Source organism: Seriola aureovittata, chromosome 18 (assembly GCF_021018895.1).
Source record: "Seriola aureovittata isolate HTS-2021-v1 ecotype China chromosome 18, ASM2101889v1, whole genome shotgun sequence".
Classification (NCBI taxonomy): domain Eukaryota; kingdom Metazoa; phylum Chordata; class Actinopteri; order Carangiformes; family Carangidae; genus Seriola; species Seriola aureovittata.
The window spans coordinates 5,853,999-5,877,769 of NC_079381.1; the positions used below are offsets into that span (position 1 = coordinate 5,853,999).

The 23,771-nt window shown below is 42.5% G+C and overlaps 1 protein-coding gene across 2 annotated transcripts in view; it reads left to right on the forward strand.

Annotated features, from left to right (window-relative positions):
- The window catches only part of tsc1b (TSC complex subunit 1b), a 31,393-nt gene extending 7,837 nt beyond the window's left edge, over positions 1–23,556 (forward strand). The window contains exons 2-22 of one of the 2 annotated variants that reach the window (XM_056403618.1): positions 226–440; positions 555–658; positions 1,584–1,736; positions 2,509–2,653; positions 2,800–2,954; positions 4,160–4,233; positions 4,339–4,517; positions 5,905–6,023; positions 8,177–8,342; positions 8,468–8,589; positions 9,139–9,232; positions 9,624–9,731; positions 10,861–11,506; positions 13,311–13,354; positions 15,097–15,263; positions 16,059–16,241; positions 16,377–16,487; positions 18,308–18,430; positions 19,373–19,560; positions 19,944–20,117; positions 20,917–23,556. In XM_056403618.1, the coding sequence (XP_056259593.1) occupies positions 332–440; positions 555–658; positions 1,584–1,736; positions 2,509–2,653; positions 2,800–2,954; positions 4,160–4,233; positions 4,339–4,517; positions 5,905–6,023; positions 8,177–8,342; positions 8,468–8,589; positions 9,139–9,232; positions 9,624–9,731; positions 10,861–11,506; positions 13,311–13,354; positions 15,097–15,263; positions 16,059–16,241; positions 16,377–16,487; positions 18,308–18,430; positions 19,373–19,560; positions 19,944–20,117; positions 20,917–21,616 (3,864 nt within the window). In that variant the 5' untranslated portion in view covers positions 226–331 and the 3' untranslated portion in view covers positions 21,617–23,556. Of the gene's footprint in view, positions 1–225; positions 441–554; positions 659–1,583; positions 1,737–2,508; positions 2,654–2,799; positions 2,955–3,639; positions 3,853–4,159; positions 4,234–4,338; positions 4,518–5,904; positions 6,024–8,176; positions 8,343–8,467; positions 8,590–9,138; positions 9,233–9,623; positions 9,732–10,860; positions 11,507–13,310; positions 13,355–15,096; positions 15,264–16,058; positions 16,242–16,376; positions 16,488–18,307; positions 18,431–19,372; positions 19,561–19,943; positions 20,118–20,916 lie in introns of those variants that run through there. The other variant, XM_056403619.1, reaches the window with a different exon arrangement.
- The last annotated feature ends 215 nt before the right edge of the window (positions 23,557–23,771 follow it).

The following is a 23,771-nucleotide window of genomic DNA, read 5'->3' on the forward strand; positions in this document are numbered from 1 at the left end:
GCAGTTCATTTTATTCTTCAGGGATCCTATTAGTAATGTCTGAGTAAATTAGATGAAGTTACATTTTACTGGATGACATTTCAATAGGTTTTTTTCTGATTTGAAGAAATGGCACAAACCCTGCATCCCAGTACAGAGTTGGTTTTGTCATGTGACCATTAATCCAAGATCAGAGCTGTGACTAATTCTGGGATATGTTTACGATTTGGTCTTCGTGCGATGTAGAGGTGCCTGGAGACTGTATCGGAGGGTGGCCCCAGGAGTCCTCCAGGCAGGCAGGGACGGACACCGTGAGAGAGACGCTGCCTCCACCTCCAGCACTGCCACCACCATGGCCAGGGAGCAGCCCAACGTGGGGGACCTCCTCCCGCTCCTGGAGACCGCCGACCTCCACCAGCTAGAAGAGATCAGAGGCCTTATCAACGAGCAGCTCAGCACTGGTACGGCCACCTGGCTTGTTTAATGACACTGTGCTTTATTCAGCTTTCTGGCGAGCTTTGCCTCTCTTCTTTCAAAAACGTTCTAATGATTTTTCCTGTTTCCCCCTTTTAAAGAGCGAGGGTCCATGCTGCTGAACGGGCTGGTGGATTACTTTTTGGAAACAAATTCTGCCCAGGCCATGCATATCCTCTCCTCAGTCAGAGAGCCCCACGATAAGGTGAGAAACACCCCGACAAAGTCTTGGTCACACCAAGATTTAAAGCAGCGAAATCAATTCATTTGAATGGATTCACTGGGATCCAAATATCTGCATAAGGGAGTGAAATTAATCTGTGTGAATATTCCATGCAGAGTTAAAGTTTGTGAACTCTGAAAATTTGCACCATTTACCTGTAGCAAGTCGCCCTGACAGTGCTTAGCTTTGAGGGGATGGAGAGCGGGAGAGTCCAAAGTAGAGGAAGCTACCGTACCATTGACTTTTTTAACTAACGCTGGTTCAGCCGGGTCAGCTAGCAAGTTAATTTGTAGCTTTCCAGCTACAGCAGCTGACCAATGAGGCCTGCGAGTAGTTACTATGCCACCAATCTTCCAGCCCCACCTATCTGTCTCCCATTATAAAATGTGTCAAAATGAAAGGTAAACTCAAAAGATTGAACCAGTACTAAAACAGTCCTTCATTGTGTTGGTGGTCATGCCCTCAGCTGTTAGAAATGTCATCAGATGCTTCCGTGTTTATGTAGCATTGTGTTTGTGTGTGTTTGCGTATTGCCATAGCAACCCGATACATGTGGATTTGTTGTGGTGTAGGACGATGAAGTCATCATAATTATTTCCATGGTCTTATACGGTTTTATTTGCATGTAATTGAAACGCCCGTTACCACCCCAGTGTTTTGACTTCTGTTAAAGAAGCCAGAATAGAAATACAAGGGTGATTTTTAGCTGTTGATGTTTCCTGTAACTTAAAATGTGCTGCACATTACACCATGGGGATATCCATATACGGATATGTAAAAAAAAAAAAAACACAATTCTGAACCTGTACCTCTTTAATGAAAAGGAACAAGACCTCCAGCTATCTTTCTTGAAAAAAACTAAATAAAAAATCTAACCGGTCTGTGCCTCTTCCTTCCTCCCTCACAGCACCTTCTGGACAAGATGAACGAGTGTATGACCAAACAGGCCTGCCGACTGCCCACCCTCACCCTGCTCGGCCATGTAATCCGCAAACAGCCGTCCTGGATCCACAAGATTGCTCGATACCCTCTGCTGCTCTCGCTGCTCAAATGCCTAAAGGTAACAGCCCAGTTATGACTGAACAAAGAAATCCCCTTGTCAAGGTGTTGAGAGGGATGTGGATGGATGAGGATTAATGATTTCTCATCCATCTGCTTTTTTAGAATATTTAGTTGCTATACATTTAGTCGCATCTATTCATCATTTTTGCAAGATTTTAGAGGCACCTCAATCAGTGGGTAGATCAGTGAACAGATACTTAAGTGACAATTTTTTAGACTTTTCAGCCTCTTTGTGAAACTATTGGAGATGTAACTTGTACAGACCGAGTTTTTAATACTGGCGGGCACTGAAAGGATGTTGTTTAGACACAGAACAGTAAGTTCTTTACATGTTTGATGCAGCATGTTATTGATTAGCTTGGTCACTCAGTGCTCCTCAGAGCAACACTGCTTGTTTGTCTACTCAAACTGGACAGAAGTGAAGTTTGTAAAGTTTGTTGATTAACCATTGATTAGATTAAGTTTTAACCACACTACCAGCCAAGCTCCAGTAATGGCAGTGTCAGTTATTTTGGTCCACTGCTTTAGTGCATCCTGAAATATTTTGACATGTACTGGATGGATGAAATGCGGCACATCATGTTGTGCATTAGATTAAATACATGAACAAAATTAAAAACATAACCACTATTTAATTTAATTGAATCTAAATCTAATCCAAACAGAGCTGTTTAAGTAAAATGTTCCTCCTCAAAATGATCTATACACAAAGAAGTTAATGCCAGCCTTTTAATGTCAAATAACTTTTTCCAACTTTAATGTCCCGGCAGACGGACACGGACGTAGTAGTGCTGATAACTGGAGTGCTGGTACTGATCACTCTGCTACCCATGATCCCTCAAGCTGGGAAACAACACCTGTGGGAGTATTTCGATATCTTCGGTCGCCTGGCATCCTGGAACCTTAAGAACCCCGGTAGGAACGTCCTGTCATGTCTAAAAAAAAAAATACTGTAACTCTGTTTTTCCTATTATCTTGCACTGTAAGTTCATTTTGTTACCCTGAAGTTCAAATTTGTGTGTATGTGCTTTTTTTTTTTTCTTTTTTTTTAACACATTCAGGACACGTTTCAGAGGTTTATCTAATCCACCTGCACGCCAGTGTCTATTCACTCTTCCACCGACTCTACGGCATGTACCCGTGCAACTTTGTGTCCTACCTACGATCCCACTACAGCATGAAGGAGAACATGGAAACATTTGAGGAGGTAGTAAAGGTGAGGAACAGTTGTGGCCTTCAGCATCTGGGGGCCTGGTTCAAGACCTAATGTTGGGCCCTACCACCCCCATCCAACCCCAGGTTCAAGTGGTTTGTGTCAATTATGGTATATTTTCAGACTCCATCTTTAATGCACTGTCAGTATCATGGGCAGCTTAACACTCTCTGCAACTACTACTCTGCACTGAGTAGCAATGTGTGTCATGTATCAGCGGATATAAAACATCTTAAATGAGCAACTATATGATGGCTATATAAACAAATATTAAAAAAATATTTTTTAAAAGGAAACGAAAACTCAAAACTTGGTTAATCCTGTCAAGAGTTAGCAGGGAAGCTAGGCGGTTGCTGTAGTTAGCTACAGTGTGTCTAGCTACAGCAAGATAAGCAGTTAAATGTGTTTATTTTTCCAATATACCATTTTATACAAGTTAGCTTAGTTAGTTATCCTGTATGTGCTGTATAGTTTTTTTTCAGAATCAGAATAAATAATAATTTTTAGGTGACTTTTTTTAATTTTTTACATCACCTTCAGGAAATTTGTCTTTGTAATATGATACAAAATGGGTCATAAATGACATAAATTCAGAATATTTACATTATAATACAAATGGCAGCTACAAAAGAAAATGTATGTTAACTGGCATTTTAATGTAACCTTTTCTTAAATGTTATAGCCATACAGCCACACAGAGCCAGTCAGGAAGAGTGAGAAGGCAACAGCGAGGCCATCGAGGATAAATCAGGCCGACCTGATTGTAAAGACAGTGATCAGCAGGGAGAATACGTTACAGATGAGGGAGAGAAGCCAGTAGTGTTAGCATCAGATGAAAGAGGGACCACCGTACGGCCTGCAGCTTCAGAGCCCAGTGTGCACCTTGCACTGTCAGTGTCAGGTGAGCTCGAGGCCATGGGCTCAAGCGTTGGCGTTATGGTGCTTGGTGCTTTCCATTATCACTGAGTATTAATTTCATTGTTTAACTCGTGTCCAATACTTGTATTTATATTTGAAAGCGGGTGAATTATTCGATTCAATTCCTGCATGTCAGTGGGGGGGCCCTTCGGAAGGCGAGGCCTGTTTCATTTGAAAGCTAAGTCCACCAGTGGTGAGGATATCACCCGTGCTGCTGTACTGTGTTGCTCTTCATAGAGTTTTTGTAGCCAAATGATCACTAACATAAACTTTGTGTTCTTCCATCCCAGCCGATGCTTGAACACGTTCGTATACATCCTGAACTGGTGACAGGAACAAAGGACCACGAGCTTGACCCCACACGGCAAGTCGCACACTGTTCTGCCCAGCGAAGGAGCAATTTGGTGTTTAACCTTCTCACCCAGGTCTGCTGCGCCACTCTGACTAATGGCGCTGTGCTTTGCCGTAGGTGGAAAAAGTATGAAATCCATGATATCGTCATCGAATGTGCCAAAGTGTCTCTAGACCCCAAGGAGGCCTCCTGTGAGGAGGGCTACGCCACCATGCCTGAGAACTTCTACCCCCAAGTCCACATGCGACCACAAGACTGCACTTCCAGCCCCTACACGGACCTCCACAGCAGCTACGGTCAGAAAACATCTCATTCATGTGAAACTTCATAGAGCTGGAACAGTACTGGATTGTTAAGGATGATACAGATGTTGAAAATTTGAGAGAAAATCTGATCTGCTTATATGAATCAACATATATTTCATGTTTATTGCAAAATTGTTGTTGTGCTCTCTGATGGAAAAACTAAACTACAGACGCTTTCTCAACTACCTCACACGCATCTTGTGCTGCAGCTTCTTGTTAACTGTTGGTCAACATGTACTCTGAGGAGGAACAAGAACACTGTTGTTTTATATTTTTTATCAGTCTGCTCTTTCCTTAACGTGATAAACAAGCTACAGCAGGAAGCTGACAGCAATTACACGTAGTGTTATGACAGGACGTTGCAGTTGGCAAAGACATCAGACTGTGATCATGATCGTTAAACAGGATGGGTTCAGGCTCCTTACCTATCATCATGTTTTACTATGACGTTATTAATATACAGGCCTTTATCTTTATTGCTGTTACACAACTAGTGAATCAATATCTCATCCGGTCAGAGATTGAAATTTTGTTGGCCACATTTAGAACTTCCAGTTGTGTGTTGGCATTAAGAGTTGTTTAAACAAACAGCACAGAGAGGAGGAGTTTAATATAACAGATCATTTTTCTGGAAATAAATTATTGAGAAACTGTTTCTGACTAAGTACCATTATATTAAATACAAATTTATATTATATTATATTATACAAATCAAACTACATCACGTTGATACAGAAATCATATCAATATATTGATTTAAATATTCAATATTACCATATTGTGATCGAAAACACTGCAGCAAAGTCTCTGTGGGTTGATAGATTCAAAATGTCTCGTGGTGTATGTGGTCAAAGCCATTCTCTTAAATGTGTTTGAGCATTTTCCTGCTCAGTTACTGTTTTGCTTTATTTTTTAGATCTCACTTATTAGGATTTAAGGTCGTCGACCTATTTTGTTTTACATGAGCACTGATACTGACTTGTCATGATGTTCGTGTTACTGAATTTGGACATGACTGTGCATTTTAGTTCTGGGATGATAAGGCCATTTAAGTCCATTAATCATTTAAATTATTCATTAAGGAAAAATGTGGAACATTAACTTTTTCCTTTTCTGCCTCTCAACTGCGAGGACTGTATGCTGCTGTTGTGTAATCTGTAATCAGTGATAGTAAGTTGAAACCCTCATACATTACAGGGCTTTTCTGTAGTGCAGAAAATTCAGCTTTTTCCTTAGTGATTCTGTTGTAATTCTCATGCTGTGTCTTCTAACTGGTTTAAAGGACAAACACTGAACAGTTTTGTCCAAAACGGCAGAGAAAGACCAAAGGTTGCACCCGTTTGAGGATTGATCAGACTATTTGTCTTCTTGACAACAGGAAGCTCTTCTTCGACCCCGTTCTCAACTCCACGGCAGCCGTTACCCCCGCCTCTGTCCTTGCCCCCCTTCTCAGGGACACAGCCCCCCTACCGCAGCCCACAGACTACCAGACGCCAGGTAAGATCATCCATAATCTGGGGAAAAACCGTCAAAATCCTGGTTTAATACACAAAACTGGTCAATAACTGATGACCAGAGGTTAATACCAGAGAACCAAGCTTCTGTTTGCTGCAGGCTGTTGTGGATTTTCTTGTTTTTCTGTAGATGGTATCAAACATTCCCTTCTAGGTTCATAATAACCAAATCAAAGACACAGGAGCAGCTTTAATACTGACTCACACAGTTTTATTCTTCATGTAACACAGCGTACAGGTACAAATGTGATATGTGAGGAGTCACTACACTACAGCAGTAGCTAGGAAAATGCCTAATTTTCGGAGCTTTACAGTACAGCACTTCAGTAGTTTACCTGCCTCTACTATCCCTAGCTAACCTTGATTAAATTTCTATCTAACTATAAGTAATATTTTTTATTGATTACATGTCAGACGAAATATTAATTATTTGAACATCACAGTTTCCTTCAACAATAGTCATGTTTACACTCCACAAAGTTCTCAATTAGTGCAGCCACTGCCCGCCTCGTTCTGTGGGACGTGGAGAGACGGTGAGTGGACAGTGTCAGCGGTCTGGCAGACAGTTGGGTCAGGCTTCAGGAACGACAACACATGCCCCCCGTCCTCGTCCTGCCACCTCTCTGTAGTCTCTCCCGAGGGCTTGGTTGCCTTGGAGATGCCATCTCTCCCTTTCTATTATTGGGTCAGCCACACAAGGGAGGGGTCTGGGTGTTTTTCTGCCCCCTGGGGTCTGTCTGAGGATTTGTCTCTGTGACCCAGACAGACGGAAAATCTGGAAAACATGGGCGCCCTACCATTTTAGGAGAGATCACATTTTAAATTTGTGTTGTTGACTCGGTTCTTGTACCATAAAGACAAAAACTCACTCAGCTGTTTTTCTCAGCTCAGCAGTTGGAGAGGAGACATGTTTGACTGTTTTAGCAGCCAACTTGCCAAAAATGCTGAACCTCCACCTGCTCCACTGTCACTACTAAGAAAAACTACAATTTGCAAATAAATATCTTAATCCTAACAACATGAACAGGGTGAAAAATATCCAGGATTTGAAGTCACTTTAGATACATTTCGGGTAAGGGTCTCAAATCTGGGTTTTTGGTTGAATGGCAAACCCCTGCTAACTCAGGGTTTCCATTTGGAGTGAATTTAAGGTAAATGGGAGCCGCACTCATTAAATATTTGGCAGCTTCTGTGTGAAATAACTCCAATTTCTGTAAAGGTTGTTGTTTTATTTCCTAAAGCTTAACAATTTTTAATGATGTCAACAGAGATGGTCTTTGCCCACTGTAAAACAATGGGGGAAATCCTGTACCATTACCTGGTCCTGTCTACATGGTGTATTAAATATATTAAAATGAAAGATTATTAAACTTTTCAGATTAAAGACATTCACCTTTTTTTATTGAATTTTCCAGTAACAGGCCTAAATACTTATAATAATAATAATAATAATAATAATAATAATAATTCCATCTTTTAAAAGCATATCAGTGAACCTTGTTGAGGTTTAAACCATGAAAAAAACAGTGAATGGGGAAGGCTGTGGATTTGGTGCCACAATAATAAAACCAAGTCATGTGTGCAAAATCTTTCAGTCAGGTCACCAAAATCAGATAGAAAAGACTCTTGTGGATTATCCAGAGGAGGAGGAGGTGTAGCAGTACTAGTATTAGCAGCACAAATAAATTCCCATTTACCTCCATTATTTTTAATACAAAACCAGAGCCATTTACATGGGCAGATGCCACCAGGAGTGATAAAATATGGTTTTTATAATTTGGGTAAACTGACCAAGGACACATGAATGCAGATGAAATTAATTTCCCAGGTTGAGAACCACATATACATAACTAGTTGTCCCATACAGACTCATGCAGATGGAAACTCATGGAAACGGGGGAAAATGAGTAGTTAACATTTTTCCAGTCTTAATGCTAAGCTAACTGGCTGCTGGCTGTAATATCATATTGAGTACCTTTCATCTAACTCTGAGCAAGAAATCAAATAAGTGTATTTCGGAAGTGTGGAACTGTTTCTTTAAGTAAAGTGGAAATGTATCTAAATTGAAGATTTGCAGCTTTTGTCTTTGTTTGTCGAATTTGTGATAAATTTGCTGTTTGGTCTTTTTCTTTGCAGAACTCCACCTGTGAACTTAACTCTTCCTGCGGGGGGAAGGACCCTCTGTGGAGCCCCTCCTCGTTGTGTGGCATGGCCACGCCCCCTTCCTCCAGGGGCATGTCGCCCAACTTAGAGCTCTCCCACAGTGCCTCACACCTTCCCAGCCGCTTCCACTGCACATCAGGTACAGGTTACATCATTAGAGAATATTTACGCCCGTCCGTCAGTGTGCTGCAGTGGGGGTTTTCTTTTACGTTGCACCTGAGTGACGCTCTGGAATTCCCTTTTCTGTTGATTTGATCTGAGCAGGAGGGAAAGGAACGCCTGCCTCCAGCACTCCAGCCACCTCGTCCCCACCTCCCACCCTATCAGATGACTTCCCTATAATCTCCTTACCAGCCAACACAGTCCAGTCCAGTCCACCAAGAAAGGTATGCTCTTTCTAGATTTCACAGAAAGGCTAAAAACTCCAAACAGACTTTTTGAAAATATTTTTATAGAACTGGAAAGGATCAGTGAGGGGATTGTGATCATTCATTACCAACGTGCTGTTTTTCTAAACTTCAAGATGCTCTAATTGGATCCTGTTCGTCGTATATTTCTTAATTAGGAACATTCAAACAAATATGACAGATATGCCAGCCATTTCAAATGATCTAGCTTCACTCATGTTGAAAGCTCATTTCCTTAACAGTAGGAGGCAAATTGATTTTTCAAATGGCCTGTTTGATTTTGTCCTCACAAGTAAATGAATGGCAGAAAAGAGATTAAATCATTGTAGTCAAGTTATTGTTTCTCAGCATTAGTCAGATTTTCTTTTTTGGATTATTCTTTACAAACTCCAGTATATAAATGTAAAAATCTAGACCTGTATCTGTCAGTCATCCAGGGATCATGAACTTGTGTTGTAGCAGCAGGCAAAAAAACTGTGACTCGCCTTCACAATTCATAATAAAACGATCAACGCTGGGACTTTTCAGGATCGTCGACACGGAGAAAGCAGTAAACCCTCTTTGGTGAGACAGGAGCCAGTGAAAGACACGGAGAAGAGCGGGGAAGTAACAACAAACAGAGGTTAGTCATGATGAGGCACATTACTGCAATTTATCATATTGAATTTAACAGTACAGGTCTTCACAGGTTTTTATTGAATTAGTAGAGCTGATAGTGGGTCCGCTCTGATTCACTTGGGTCAATCAGACTCTGACACATAGACCTGGTCCCTACCAACCAGGTTAGACTGAATATAATTTGGACATGGCCCGACTGAGATCTCAGGTCTCTTTCTGATCCCAAATGAAGAATTATTGTATCATCAGTCTTAATCCTAATGAGGTGCAAGTGACCTCAGCAAAATAACCATAACTGAGGTGCATTTGTAGTTTAAGTGTTTGTGCTTTTTGGAGATGTTTTTTTTTTTTTTGGCATCATACCCACAGTTGTGATATGTACATTTGCCAATCAGATGCAGGAGCTGCTGAGAACATCTCCATGACTTTGACAGAACTGTCGGTCTTCATGAAGAAACAGGAGCTGGAGCTTCAGCTGAGAACAGAGAAAGAGAAGGAGGAGGGTGAGTATTGGCTTCAGTTTATATCTCAGAACCAGATCCAGTCACTTTGTTAGTGCCTTTCCGTAGAAAATAATCCACTAAAACAAAATCATGCTGCACACGAGGCAATAACAGAACGACAAAGTGACCTTTCCAAAATGTATTTTGAGCTCTCTCTGAGCAGGGTGGCAACCACAGAAAATCAGGAGTGAAACTTCGTTGTGTTCCCAAATTCGTTGTCCAACAAGCGTTTTACACTCATGTTTGCTTTTTTATGTTGATCAAAGGAAACGGTAAAGACTGACGGTTGCACCTTGATGTGGACGAGCAGTAAATGCATTTATTTGAAAAGTTTCAGTCTCACAGCCCCTGTCAGTCACATTTATTTGTCTTCTTAATATTTTCAGTCTCTATGACCGTGTTGTTTGTGCAACACAAAATTACCCAACTTGAAGATATTGATGCATCAATACAGTATATACAACATAGAAACTGACTTATGTTAAAAATGATACAGACGCAGTGTAAAAACACAACACAAAGCGCTGCGATCCTCCAGTTCACTCCACACCTCACAGGTATTTGCCACAATGTAAAATAGCCACAGACCTACATATGGGTAACATATGGGAACAGCTGTATGGAAATGACACATTATCTTGTAATCAACAATGTATCCAAATCATTCAACCTTCACAACAGAGTCAGTCAGTACAGTGTTTTGGTTTGACTGAACCAAGATTGATTCTCCTGTTAAGTTAAATGAGCCTGAGCTCTTGGACTCGACTAAATATCCAGGATGCGAACACGCCCTTGTTCATATCTCTGTGTATTTAGCTGGCTTCACGCAGGTGTCTGTTTAAAGCCCACTTGAGCCACTTGTGATAAAACTAAATATACCTACAGTGCTGTGAACAACTTCAGATAAAAGCATCTGCCAAATGGCACAAGCTCTGTTGCTAAAGCTAGCTGCTTAGATTTAAACTTTTCTGTTCTCTGGAGGAAGAAACTGAAGCCTGAAACCTCAGTTTTTCTGTGTGGGATAGCTGTTTTTAGGCACCCATTGTGAGCGCATACATCGACATTCAGAACACACTCTACATGCAGGTTTATCTCCATCACAATCCTCACTATGTTGTTTCTGCTGCAGCTGCCATCACAGAGGAGCTGCTGAAGATCACTGAAGACACACAGGAGCTGCCAGGCCTGCGGGGCTTTGATTCGCCTTTCTATCACACCACTGAGACTCTGACCGGCTGTCAGACACAAGACAAGACCCTCTCTAACGCCCAGCCCGGAGGCCCCGTCCGGGACACCCACCATGTTGTATCAACACCAGACAAAGCGGAGAACACCGCGAGTACCAGCGGTGTCGGCAGCGAAAGAGGAGGGGGAGGAGCAGGAGGGGACAGCAGGAGTTCAGCCCTCGGCCTCGAGCAGCCCTGGTCCTTCCAGTCAGGTTTCACCCCAATCGACCACCACCTGCACCGGAGCCCCTCCGCCCCAGACGACGAGGTGGGCAAGTTGGGGATGTTTTTCCCGAGCCCGTGCAGCAAGACCCTGGCCCCGGTGCCCTACGAGTCATTTTTCGACCTGGCTCTGCCCAGGGCGGCCTCGCTCTTCGTGGGGCAGAAGACGACGGAGGCGGTGCACAAGGCGGCGATGGAGAGGCTGTTGCAGCGAGAGGAAGGGTTGGAGGATGGAGAGGAGGAAGGGGTAGTGTCTGCTTCACCACTGGAGGTGCTGGATCGCCTTGTTCAGCAGGGGAGCGACGCCCACGACAAAGTTCTCAAGAGGTGAGGGGCTAGACTTTGATTTGGCTTCGTTCGACAGCAGTTAGACTTTTGTTTTCTAGCTTTTTAAGGAGGAACCCGTTTGACACCATCTGCTGTAAATACCTCTTAATAGCATCGCATCCCACCACTGTAGATGAAGGGTATTTATCAACTTTGAGCAATCCTGCAAAATTTGATAGCATTTCACCTATAGATGATGCTTACATCATAAATTTAAATAGTTCAGATATGTGGTCATTATTTGAAGAATTTGCACGGAGGACAGGAAATGTTCTAGATACAAACATTTCTGTCTGTAAATCAACACATGGAGAGGAGTGTGCAGCCATGACCGAGTTGTGCGTTGTCAGTATAAAGCTGATGTTGATCACACTGAAGAAACTCAGGAGTGTGTTTTGATGTGCTGTTCACTGTGCAGAGCTCACTTGGATTGTTTCCAGTCTATTACTGTGGCCCAAAGGAAACACCCAGTTGAGAACAAGCATGACATTGTTCAGGAGTCGCCACCCCCTTCTTTCTACACACACACACACACACACACACGCACGCGCGCACACGCACACACACTCGCATGCACACACACGCACACACACTCACACACACACACACACACACACACACACACACACACACACACACACACACACACACACGCACACACACAAACAGTGAGCTGGTCTTCCAAGCCAATAATACAATAGCGGAGACAGTGTCAGCAAAGTCAGCGCTGGGCACAGAACAGTCTGGCCTCACTCGTTTCAGTCGCTCATCACTCCCACATTTTACTATCTTCATCAGAGCCAAACATGGCTGACGGAGGGAATGAAGTCAGCTCAAAACACAGACTGAAGTACGTCAGAGGCAAGGAACTAATAAGGCACTTTATTATGACATGGTCACTTTCAGGGGTGGGCAATATGGACATTCATTTATTAAACTAAATGCCATAAGAAGTTGATCCCTCTCAGTTGTTTGTATTGGGCAGGAGAATAATATCCTATGTGTTTCAAAGGCGACATTATTTAAAAAGTGTTGTTTCCACAGTTTGGCTCTTGTACTGATTAAACAGGTTTGATATGACATGTTAATTAATGAGCTTGAGGGCTCGTAGGTGGATTTTGTTTTTGTTTCAGAGCGAGGCTGCTGCCAGTTTTAATGCTAAGCTAAGTGGCTGCTGGCAGCATCTTCACATGTAACATTCAGACAAAGCAGTATCTGTCTTTTCATCTTACTTGTGGCAAGAAAACAAATTAGCGCATTTCCTAACATGTCAAAACTTTAAATCTTCTCAGCTCGATCTAAAGCCATGACAGATTTTGGGGAATTGAACTTATCATTCATTTAGACAAGAGAGTTATAAACCACAATGTGTTTGTTTAAGAACTCCATGATTCATTGATAAGAAAGATGATAATTCAAATAGTCTTTGATTCTTTTTAGTTTTTTTCTGAACCTAATTTGCATCTTGAGGCTGTTGCAGCATTTCCTCCGCAGTTCTAAAATGCATCTTTATGTGTTGTAGAGGATCACCGTGATGAATATTTGTATGTCACAGAATCACCAACATGTTTAACATATGTGGGCTGCATCACAGTAGCATCATGTATTTTAATCTGTCCTTTCAACCAGTCTGTGTCTCTAAATGTAGCAGTGAAAACTGTGCTGTCCATGACTAACCTCAGTCACTGCAGTGTGTTGTTGTGATTTTTGTTTTCACAGCAGTGAAAACCTGGTTTGATAGAATCACAGAAATATCCCAGAGAGATCCTTCTCACAAACAGCTTTTCATTCTCTCCTTTTCCAGATTACCTTTGCCAAGTAAGTCAGCTGACTGGACGCACTTTGGAGGTAAAGCACTCACCACCACAACACTGCTGTGCACTGATAAAAGACGCCATTATAAAGACTGCAGACGGAGCATTATTTAGGCATGACTAGTGATTCATCACGAGCTCTTGAGACATGAACAGCATGTTTAAATGATACCAAGCCGGACAGAGGTTTATCGAAACATACAAAGTTCCCACAGTCACGCAGAACATGATCAACTCAGAAATTTGAAAGTTGGCCGTTTCCAGATTTCTTCTCCTTTTCATTTACCTCTCTGTCTCTGTATGCACTCAGTCACCCAGAGCAGGAATCAGATTTTCTCCAGCTGCACTTCCCAACAAAATAGAAAGACTGTGACTTTGCTAAAAGTCTTTGCCAACTCGTAATTACAACTTTGGAATTTAATCATCCGCCCTGTATTTTCGATTGCATCTAAAACAAAACTCCTGTCACGGCTTATGGCTGACTGACTGATCAAATTCTCCAGAGAATTTTTTTTCTCTAAATCTTCCCTCTCCTTCCCTTTGAACATGTGAACAAGTGAAGCTGTGTTTGCAGAGTTAGGTTGGACAGTTGTAGGTTTTCTGTTTTTTTTATCCTTGATTGAACAGCACTGCGTTTTTCACATGTGAAACATTTGTAGAGTGTGATTTACTGGGTACATAGCAGCTCAAAAGACGCAGAGGTGGTAGTTGTTACCACCAGAGCACTTGTACTACTCAAATCAAAGACCTGAAAAAACCTGGTCAAGTGGTTCTGGATCAATAATATTCATCTTTAAGTAAGTACCATAAAGATATCAAGTAGTGCAGCTGTGTAGAAGCCAACAGACACTTATCATTTAGCGCTATAACAGATTTAAAGAGAATGTGGTGGAAGGTGAGACTGAGAAGGAACCAGGAATCCATCACAGTGTCTCTCACTTTATCTGAATACAACATTTTGAGGGGCTGTGTATCGATGGTTTCAGCACTAATGCCATTACAGTTGCTGAGATTCATTACTGATACTAAACAAAACTTTTTTTGTTGGATACTTTGAGAAATATGAACTTGTTTTTCACTAAAACTATTTTTGGACCCTTTTTTTTGTCATATGGACCCACGTCTGTGTTAGATGAGTGTCTTTGTGTTTGTATGAATGCAGATCCCGATCGAGGTAGAGATGAAAAATTACAAGCATTTTTGGGCATACCATATAGACTCAGTCCTAACTGCAGCCGCTCACATTCAAATCCAGTCTGTGACCCTTTGCTGCATGTCAGCCCCTGTGTCTCCCCCAACTTTCCTGTCGCTCTCTCACTGTCCCTATCCCATCGAAGGCAAGAAATTGCCCCAAAAATAACTTTATAAATAATAATTAAAAAATTACAAACATTTTTTACTATTTAAAAGACCCTTTCAGATGGTTTTGCAAAGTTGGTGGAACTTTATGTTGCTTTGTCTCGTTTCTAGTTTCTAGTCGGTGTGTGTCACTGATCAGCAAATCTTCAAGTTCAAAAACATATAATTCCACCATTGATAATATAATATGGTATTTCCACCTGAACTCTGTCAGCTTCTCAGGAACAGCAAAAAAAAAAAAAAAAAAACAGGTTTATATGATTCTGCAATAATTTGGTCTTTTATATTCTCATAACATTATTGGTGCTATTCTGGTCTTTTAACAGTAGAAATGAATTAATCTCATTTCTAGTAGTGTACACGTGTGTGAGGTGTGTGACCGTGTTAATTACATTATTATTATCCTGGCCTCCCCAGGCTCAGCTCCGCTGGACGAGCTTCACACGCTGCGCAGCCAGCTGCTCCTGCTGCACAACCAGCTGCTGTACGAGCGCTACAAGAGGGAGCAGCACGCCGTCCGCAACCGACGCCTCCTCCGACGCATCATCAACGCCACTGCACTGGAGGAGCAGAACAACGCTATGGCGAGTTTGCATGAGCTCTTTATCGCAGATTAGCTCCTTTAAGCGCCTTTCGAATTTAAGCACTCGGAAACAAAAGAAAGGAAAACTGTATTTGAAACAGACAAAAGGGGCGTTGCAGGTTTTGTTTATTGAGATGCAGCACCACAGAACGATTAGAATGACTGTCGTGTAACTGGAGGCTCACAAGTGTTATTCGTCAACAACCAGCGTGCACAGAGAGGAGGAAAACCCATCTAAATTCATGAGAGGTTTTTACTGATCACTGAGACACTTGTAGCGTTTCATAACTCCAGCTGTCAAATCAGTGGAGTCTCATCGGCTGCACGTAACAGAGAAAATGTAAGGGAAGTTGTTTTGTTTGCGGCTGACAGCAACTCAGACAGGTTGTGTTTCCAACCAGTGACGGTTACAAAGAAGCCATAAAGGCTGTTTTGTCTCCAGGAAGGAAACATAAACAAGGAGGAGGAACACTGGTACATTCATGCAGCAATCAGCTGAAAATTTTCTGCCAACATTTCAGAAATGTTGAACACTTATTGAGTTTTGAGGAGACTGTGTGTGTGTCTTTATGTGTGTCCATCCTGCTCTCACAAAAAAAGAAGTGGCACAAACTTGCAAAATGACTTAAAACATGTAGACATCTGGAATCTCCCGTGTACTTTGTACTGAACGTGTGTGTGTGTGTGTGTGTGTGTGTTTCTGTGTGTGTGTGTGTTTCTGTGTTTCTGTGTGTGTTCCTGTGTGTGTTTCTGTGTGTGTGTGTTTCTGTGTGTGTTTGTGTGTGTGTGTCTCCAGAAGGACCAGCTGAACCTGCAGAGTGTGGACATCTTGTCTCTGAGGGAGAGTCTGCAGGTGGAGCAGCAGCGATACAGGCAGCTGTGGGATGACCGGGAGACGGTGGTGACCAGGCTGCACAGTCAGATCAGACAGCTGCAGCAGGGCAGAGACGACTACTACACCAAGAACCAAGAGCTCCAGGTACACACACACACTTACACACACACTTACACACACACACACACACACACACACACACACACAGTGTATATTTGTCCACTCTAGTCACCACTGTAAGATATAAGTCTTTAATCTGATTCTGTCCTGTGTCTTCAGAGTAAGTTACAGGAGTGTCAGAAGAGGATGGATGAGCTGGAGGCGGAGCTTCAGAGGTCCAACAACAAAGTCTGCCACACTGGTCACCTCCTCAACCAGATGACCATCAAGGTAACGACAGAGCTGAGCCGTGGTCTGTTAGTTGGGTCGGTGACAGAATATAATTAAAATCCCTTTTCAGGCTTTTTCAGACTGAATATGTGTCATTGCTGTGTTCATCTATCTATTTAAGTGATGGTGTGTTTTTCCATTCAACCAAGGCACAAGTAAATTTTATTTGTGTAGCACCTTTCAGAAATTTTAATGATAAAATTAGATACACCCAAAATTAAATAAGAGAAATAAAAGTGTTGTAATCAGTCAAAGGCAGATGTGTCTGTTAAGTAAATATTTGTTATGGCTTTATTCAGACGTGGCAGGATCTTAATGGAAAGACATGAAGGAAAATAAATCTTTTCTCTCACAGAGCAATACACGTCTCCTCTGTTGACTCGTGAGACTCATAATTTATTTGAGAATTTGTTTTCTGGTGAACTCCCATTGCATTCCTCGCTCAATGTGAAGCATTTTGCTGGATGTTTTTAAATGAGAATATAGGGAGGAGATTCTGGTCTGATAATTATTAGTTTATTTATTTTAGCATCAAAATTATCTTTTTGTCTTAAGCACAAGCCATGATAATTAAGCAGAATTTTATTTCAGTGTGTTTAGAGTGTAGAACAAGACTTTTGGGTTGTTATTCAGAATTGAGGCCAACATGTAACATTTGCCATTACATTTACACAGTGGGATGAATGTCTGAAAGTGGTTTCATGTAGTCATAGTGCTGTTATTTCAAAATTACAGTGACCTTTTGGCCTGACATTCTCAGTTCATACTGCACTGAAAGCATCTCTACAATTTAAATACTTGCATATAAGGAAACCAGGTTAAATAAGTTGCTGATGTATCATTAGCAGATTATTAGCATATAATGGCTTTCTATCAGAAGTTGAATTGAACTCGTGTACCTGCCCTGGACAGAAACACTGACCATCAGTCACAACTTGCAGCTGTAATATTTCCTGTGTCCTGCCAAAAAGACGGACGTCGTCTGGATTTTTCTCTGTCATTGTCTTGGTAGGTGTTCGGTTTCACATAGGGAGATGAACATGTCCCAGCTTCGCACGGCGTTTCAGTGCTTCATATTAAATCAACAGGATAGTTTAGTTTTCACTCTTCAGGCTCATCCAGTGTAAAATTTAAAATCTAAACTTTAAGACAGATTTCCATGTTCTCACTCCTGTTTCTTTAAATGGCAGAAACGTGCAGGACGGTGAGCAGGCTGGCAGGCAGTTGGGTCAGACTTGGGGAGTTACAACAGCACATGCCCCCGCCCTCGTCCTGTCACCTCTCTGCAGACTGGGGCCTAGTTGCCTTGGAGATGTTGTCTCTCCCTCTCTATTTCTGGGTCAGCGACGTGGGGGGGGGGGGGGGGGGGGGGGGGGTTCTGGGTGTTTTTCTGCCCCGTGGGGTTTGTCTGAGGTCTGTTTCCCTCGTCTGACCCAGACTGAACTGAAATCCTGACAAACAAGGAGCCGTTGATTCAGGGAACGGGCATTTCAAATCAGACAGCATCCACACAGTCGACTGGGCCTTATTCATGATATGCAGACATGATTAAATACACTGTATGATTTAATACTATAGGACGTCTTTAAGTAGAATTTAGCTTGGACAAATTTAGCCCCTTAGAGTGACGTGTATACTGAAATATATAACTCTTTTCTAGCACCTTGTTGAATCTTTGATGAAGTCAGTGAGATTATTAATGAAATAATTCTGTACTTCTTATTGTTCACGTGTTCCCAAATGTTTTTGGACAGATTTTATTTGTAGTGGGATTTCTGTTTTGCCCTCCATCATCATTGTTTGTCTCGTGTGTCCTTCAGCTGAGCAACAGTGAGAGCACCCAGCAGCAGATGAGCTTCCTGAACAAGCAGCTGCTGCTCCTCGGGGAGGCACATAAGCTGTCCATGCAGGAGTTACACCACACAGGCGCCGATAATACAAAGGTACAGTGGAACGAAGTGCGTGTGTGTGTGAGACAGATGCTGAGAACTGCAGAGACGACGTGCCGAGGTGAAAAAAGGGATACTAATTGGGTTTGTTGGATGTCAAGTCAAAACTGTCCTACTGAAGTGTTTCAGCTTCACTGTCATATCAGCTCTGGTAGATATGTCACAGGAAGCTAGTTTTATTTAAAGTATGAGGAAACACTTGTATGTTGTCAGAAGTATGTGTTAATTTTTCATGCATGATGGGATAAATTCCTCTCGTAAACGTTAGGAGTACATGTTGCCTGACAGTGACGGTAAATCCATGGAGTAACAGGCTTCTTGTAGAATGGTGTGTGTGTTTTACCCTCAACAAAGCCTGGCAGGTTCATGTGTGTTAAAACTGGAGTCACACGTTTTATCTTTCTCTCACTTCTGGGATAATCCCTGTAATTCCTTAACGTTGAGTGTTAATCTACGTAACGCACGGATAAGACTTTGCTGCCCATCCTCTTGTGTCTCTTAGGGAAGGTGAAAAATGGACCAAACAGCCACGTTAGTCTAATGTTTTAATGTTTCCATGGGAGTTTTGACTCTGATAAATCCTGGTGGAGATCAAGCCTGTCCATTCATTATATACCAACATCAATCGATCATCAATATCTTATGTTTTCCAAATGTTTATATCTATTGTAATAACATGCACATCATAGTAGTGGTCTCTGGAGGTGTTTATAGGCAAAATCGTGAAAATTGTGTCACTGTCCAAATACGCCATTGTATATTGTTCCCAAAGTCAAGAATAGACTTCCAGGCTCAAACACCAACTAACTTGATCTGACAGTTGGCTAATGAACAGCCATGTTCTGAATCAGCAAACTTTCATGCGTGTCTTTTTCACTCTCTCATACATTTCTTGTTCCTTCCTGCTCTTTGTGCTGCTGTCCACCCATCACCCAGGAGGCCCAGATGCTGCAGGTGTCTTATGGGAAAGAGGTGGAGACGCTGAGGCAGAGTCTGCTGGTTCAGGGTCAGAAACTGGAGGGAGCGCAGCAGAGAGTGGCCGAGCTGGAGACGCACCTCTCCAAGAAGGAACACCTCATCGCCGAGCAGAAGAAGTTCCTCGAGGATGTCAAATGTCAAGCAAAGTGAGTGTGTGTGCGTCGGGATTAGTTTGAGCCACAAAGTCCTCAAAAAGAGACACATATTGTGATTGTCATTGATATCAGTGATCAGCACGTATCAAATACTTTGACATCTGTATTGAGACAGATGTTTTCGGCACAACAGTAACTAGTGTAAATGAGTTGGACATGAATCAATTGTCTAAGTAGATCAGACATTACGAAATTGTGTTTGTATTGACAGAGGCAGGTTCAAATCTCCTGTGAAGTCAGTCACCTGTTTGTGCAATCAGTCACACCTCATGTCCTCCCTCTATTTGATCTTTCCATTATTCATTTTCACCTGTTGTAATCTCTGTCTCCTCTCTGCCTTTTTCCTCGTCCCTGTCTGGTCTCTGTGTGTTCAGGGCGGAGATGCAGGCCTCAGACAGCAGGTATCATGCGCAGAGGAGAATCACTCAGCTGCTGCAGACTGAACTCCTGCAGCTCTACAGCAGAGTGGAGATGGAGGCTCCAGCCAGCACCGCCACCAGCTCACCAACAGGGGGCAGAGCTGACCCACACACTCCTGCTGACTCCAGGTCAGGCTCAGGCTTTTCTTTCTTTTTCTTTTCTTTTTTGACAGTCAATATTGTATCACACATAAACCTGCTCAGCGCAGTTACAGTTTGGTTGATTTGCTTGTTAGTCCACAAGTGACTAAAGATTTAGTATTTATCTCATTAGGACTTTAAAAGCCATGCTCGTGGCGTTGGTCGTTCCACCAAACTGAAATATCTCACCGATTTTGATGGAGGGGCCATGAAATTTAGTGCACACATTCATGTCCCCCTCAGGATGAATTGTAATAACATTGGTCATGCCTTAGCGCCATCATCAGGTCAAAATTTGTATTTTTATGTTTATAACCACATATCTGCAAAACTAATGACATTCCCATCAGCCTCAGCTGTACTTTGTGTTTTGTGCTGGTAGCAAATGTTTGCATGCTAACTAAGATGGTGAACATGGTAAACATTATACCTGCTAAACATCAGCATCCTTTTATGTTCTTTTATGTTGCAGTTATAATCATCCTCTGCTGTGAGGGGAAGAATGTCAGTGGTATTAAGTTTTTTAATAACAATTAGATGATTTGACCAAGTTGAGGAGAACTGATTTTGTCAATAAATATTTATTTTTTACACAGCAAACCTAATAAACTAAAGCTGTGTTACTTAGTTACTTTTGTTTGCATTGAATATTATGTTGGAGGCTCATTTAGAGATGCATTTTGCCGCCTGCCACTTTGTCTTTCTGTGATACAACCACCGGGGTGAATTAACAACATGATTTGAAATGATTATCCTTCTTTACATGTGAATATTTTCTCCCCCACAGTGTCATGGTGCCAGATGGACCAAGTAAAACTCACACCAACGAGGAGGCGGCCAGTAGACCACCGCACGACTCCCCTCGGGGCAACGGCAGCACTTTATCGCCAGGGCAACCAAAGGCGAGCAACTCTTCCAAGTCAACAGCCAACTCCATCAACGGCAGCCAGGACCTGGCCCCGCCCCTGTTGGTAGAGCCCTCCCTGTCCTGCCCCCACGTCAACCCGCTTGCACCCCTGCCCCCCTCTGACGCGCCGCTCACCGTGGGCTCCTATCCCAGTGCCAAGAGCTTCCTGGGCATGAGGGCGCGCGAGCTGTTCCGCAACAAGAGCGAGAGCCAGTGCGACGAGGAGCAACCACCGCCGCGCCTTGCCGGCCTCGCCCACGGCCTGAAGACTGAGCTGTGCGTGGAGCCGCCCTGCCCAGCTTATATTGCTCCCGTCAGCACCGCACCCTCCCGCATTCCGACTCCTCCCCCCGCCCCAGCCCCAGCCCCAGCCCCTGCCCCTGCCCCTGCCACTCCTCTCACTGTGCCCACCAAGGAGCCCTCATCTGAGCCCAAGCAGCGGGCCTTGAGCCAGGAAAGCCCCCGCAGGAAGGTAGGGGCGGGGCCCGGTGTAGGGCGGGGTCAGGCGGGGTCGGGACGTCCCCGGCAGCAGCATCTAAAGATCATGGACTATAATGAAACACATCACGAGCACAGTTAGAGACACAGAACTGAGCTGGGGCGGTGGGACTGAAGTTTAACGATGGAGAAAAGCTACAAATCAGCAAAAGAGTAACATGTCAGCAACTCATTGGAATTCAGTGTTATTTGTTCCATTCCTGTGGACAACAGGATTCAGCCACATATTTCTTTTTTTTTTTTATTATTTATTTTTTTCACACTGATTCATTCCACTGAAGGAGTTTGACAAGGTGACAGGGATACAAAGTCGATGTGCTACCAGTAAAGATGCTACACTTATGAATTTGTTAATGAGTCAAAGATGCTCAAAGGTTCTCAAACAGGATGTGACACTGTGAGCTTGAGGTTTAAAGGGTAAGGTCTATTACATTTCCTTCTTGGCTCTAGTTGTATCAGCCATGCAGCTAGCTCAGGTTTTATATGTCCAAATATGGAGAAATCTTGTCAGGAGTTTCTGCCTCCACCCCAACATGATAGAGGTGAATGAAATGTTGTTTGTGGTGCTCTCAGCATTGAAACATTCAGTTTGTAAAACACAGCAGCAACTTGTCCCAGTTACTTTGGATAATCCTCAGACCTCTGTGAACAGTTTTCACTGTAGAAATACTTGCTACTGAAGAAATGGCTCCTTTTGAATAAAGTTCAGAACAAGGTCTGTGGGTTATCCAGAGTAATTGGGACATTGTTTTTTGAAAAGACAAGTTGCTGTTAAAAATTGTATGTCATTCTTCAAAGCTGTGAGGACTACCAACAAAGCTCCAGTCACCTCTATTATATTTCGGTGGAAGCAGAAACCTCTTGAGACCGTATCTCAAAAATTGGACAAATAAAACTTAAATCATCTGCTGTGGTCGATACCACTGGGCACAAGCGAACTGAGAATTTAAAAATTTAAAAGGCACCACCTCAGATAAAATCAGACATGAAACACCAGGAGAGCAGGAGATGTTACATTTGTCTCGATCATCTGTTAGGCGTGCTTTGGCACTGACCACGGACCGAAATATTATTTTTTTTGATTCATGTCGAGCGAGTATTTGAGCAAGTGTTACATCAGAGCGATGGAAGCGATCAGTGCGTAGAGATGTTTGGATCATTCCGGGGAAACCTTGAGAGTGTGACCTTATTGTTGCTGGGCTGATTTGGAAGACTAACATTTCCATACAAAACTCCCTTGAGTTTTTGTCCAAAGTATGTCAGAGGACGAATGTGTTTTGGTTTGCGAGTGTGCGAGAGTGTAGGTGATGGAGTCATGTTGATTCTCGTATTTCAGTGATGATGCAACGAGGGAAATGTATGAAATTTAGGAACTGATGAAATTTTATGCATTTTTATAAATTCCACATTCTGTTGTACCTGTGCTTTTTAATTCAGCCATGAAGTGTACTCTCAAGTACATATGCTAAATTTGAAACAGACCTGGCAAATGACACAAGCCCAAGCTACAAAGATCAACATTTCTTTGTTACAGACTACCAGCTGACCATTTTGGAAGTGCCATGAAAACATTTGTGGTTCGGCTGAATTCAAATATCTAAACAGAAGTGTTGTTACTCATGTTGGGCTCAGCTGTTGCGTGCAGTGTGGAAAACCAAAAATGTCCAATAGGTTTTCCTCCCTGGTGGTCTGATAAATACGGAATATCCTCCTTTCTTCTTAAGCATTAGAAGTAAATTCTGCTTTTGAAAGTCATCTAAATCCTGTTGTCCACCGGGAACTCCTGCTGTCATTTCCTTCTGCCTCGCTATCTAAAGCATGTTCAACAATCCACTTTAAATGCCAACCGTAGTAACTACAGCAAACCAAGACAGAAGGTACAATCAGCACAAACTGAAGAAACCAGGACTCTGACCGGAGCTGGAGAATCTGGGACAAAATGGCAAAAAAGGAAGTTCTTAAAGCAGTGGCTTGTGTTTAACTGTGAACAATAAAGATCGTCTTCAATGTTTTGCACTACAATTCTTGAGTTTTGCTTTCTTATTCCTGCCGAATGTAAGGTCCTTAGACAACTTAGTTCACTTTGTTTCTTTCTCCTTCTTACGTACATAAAGCTGGAGCAGAGAAAACGCTTAGCTTAGCTTAGCTTAGCACACAACTAGAAGCAAAACACAGCTAGTTTGACTGTCAAAAGGGAACAACATCAACATCTCTAAAGATGACAAATTAACAGATTA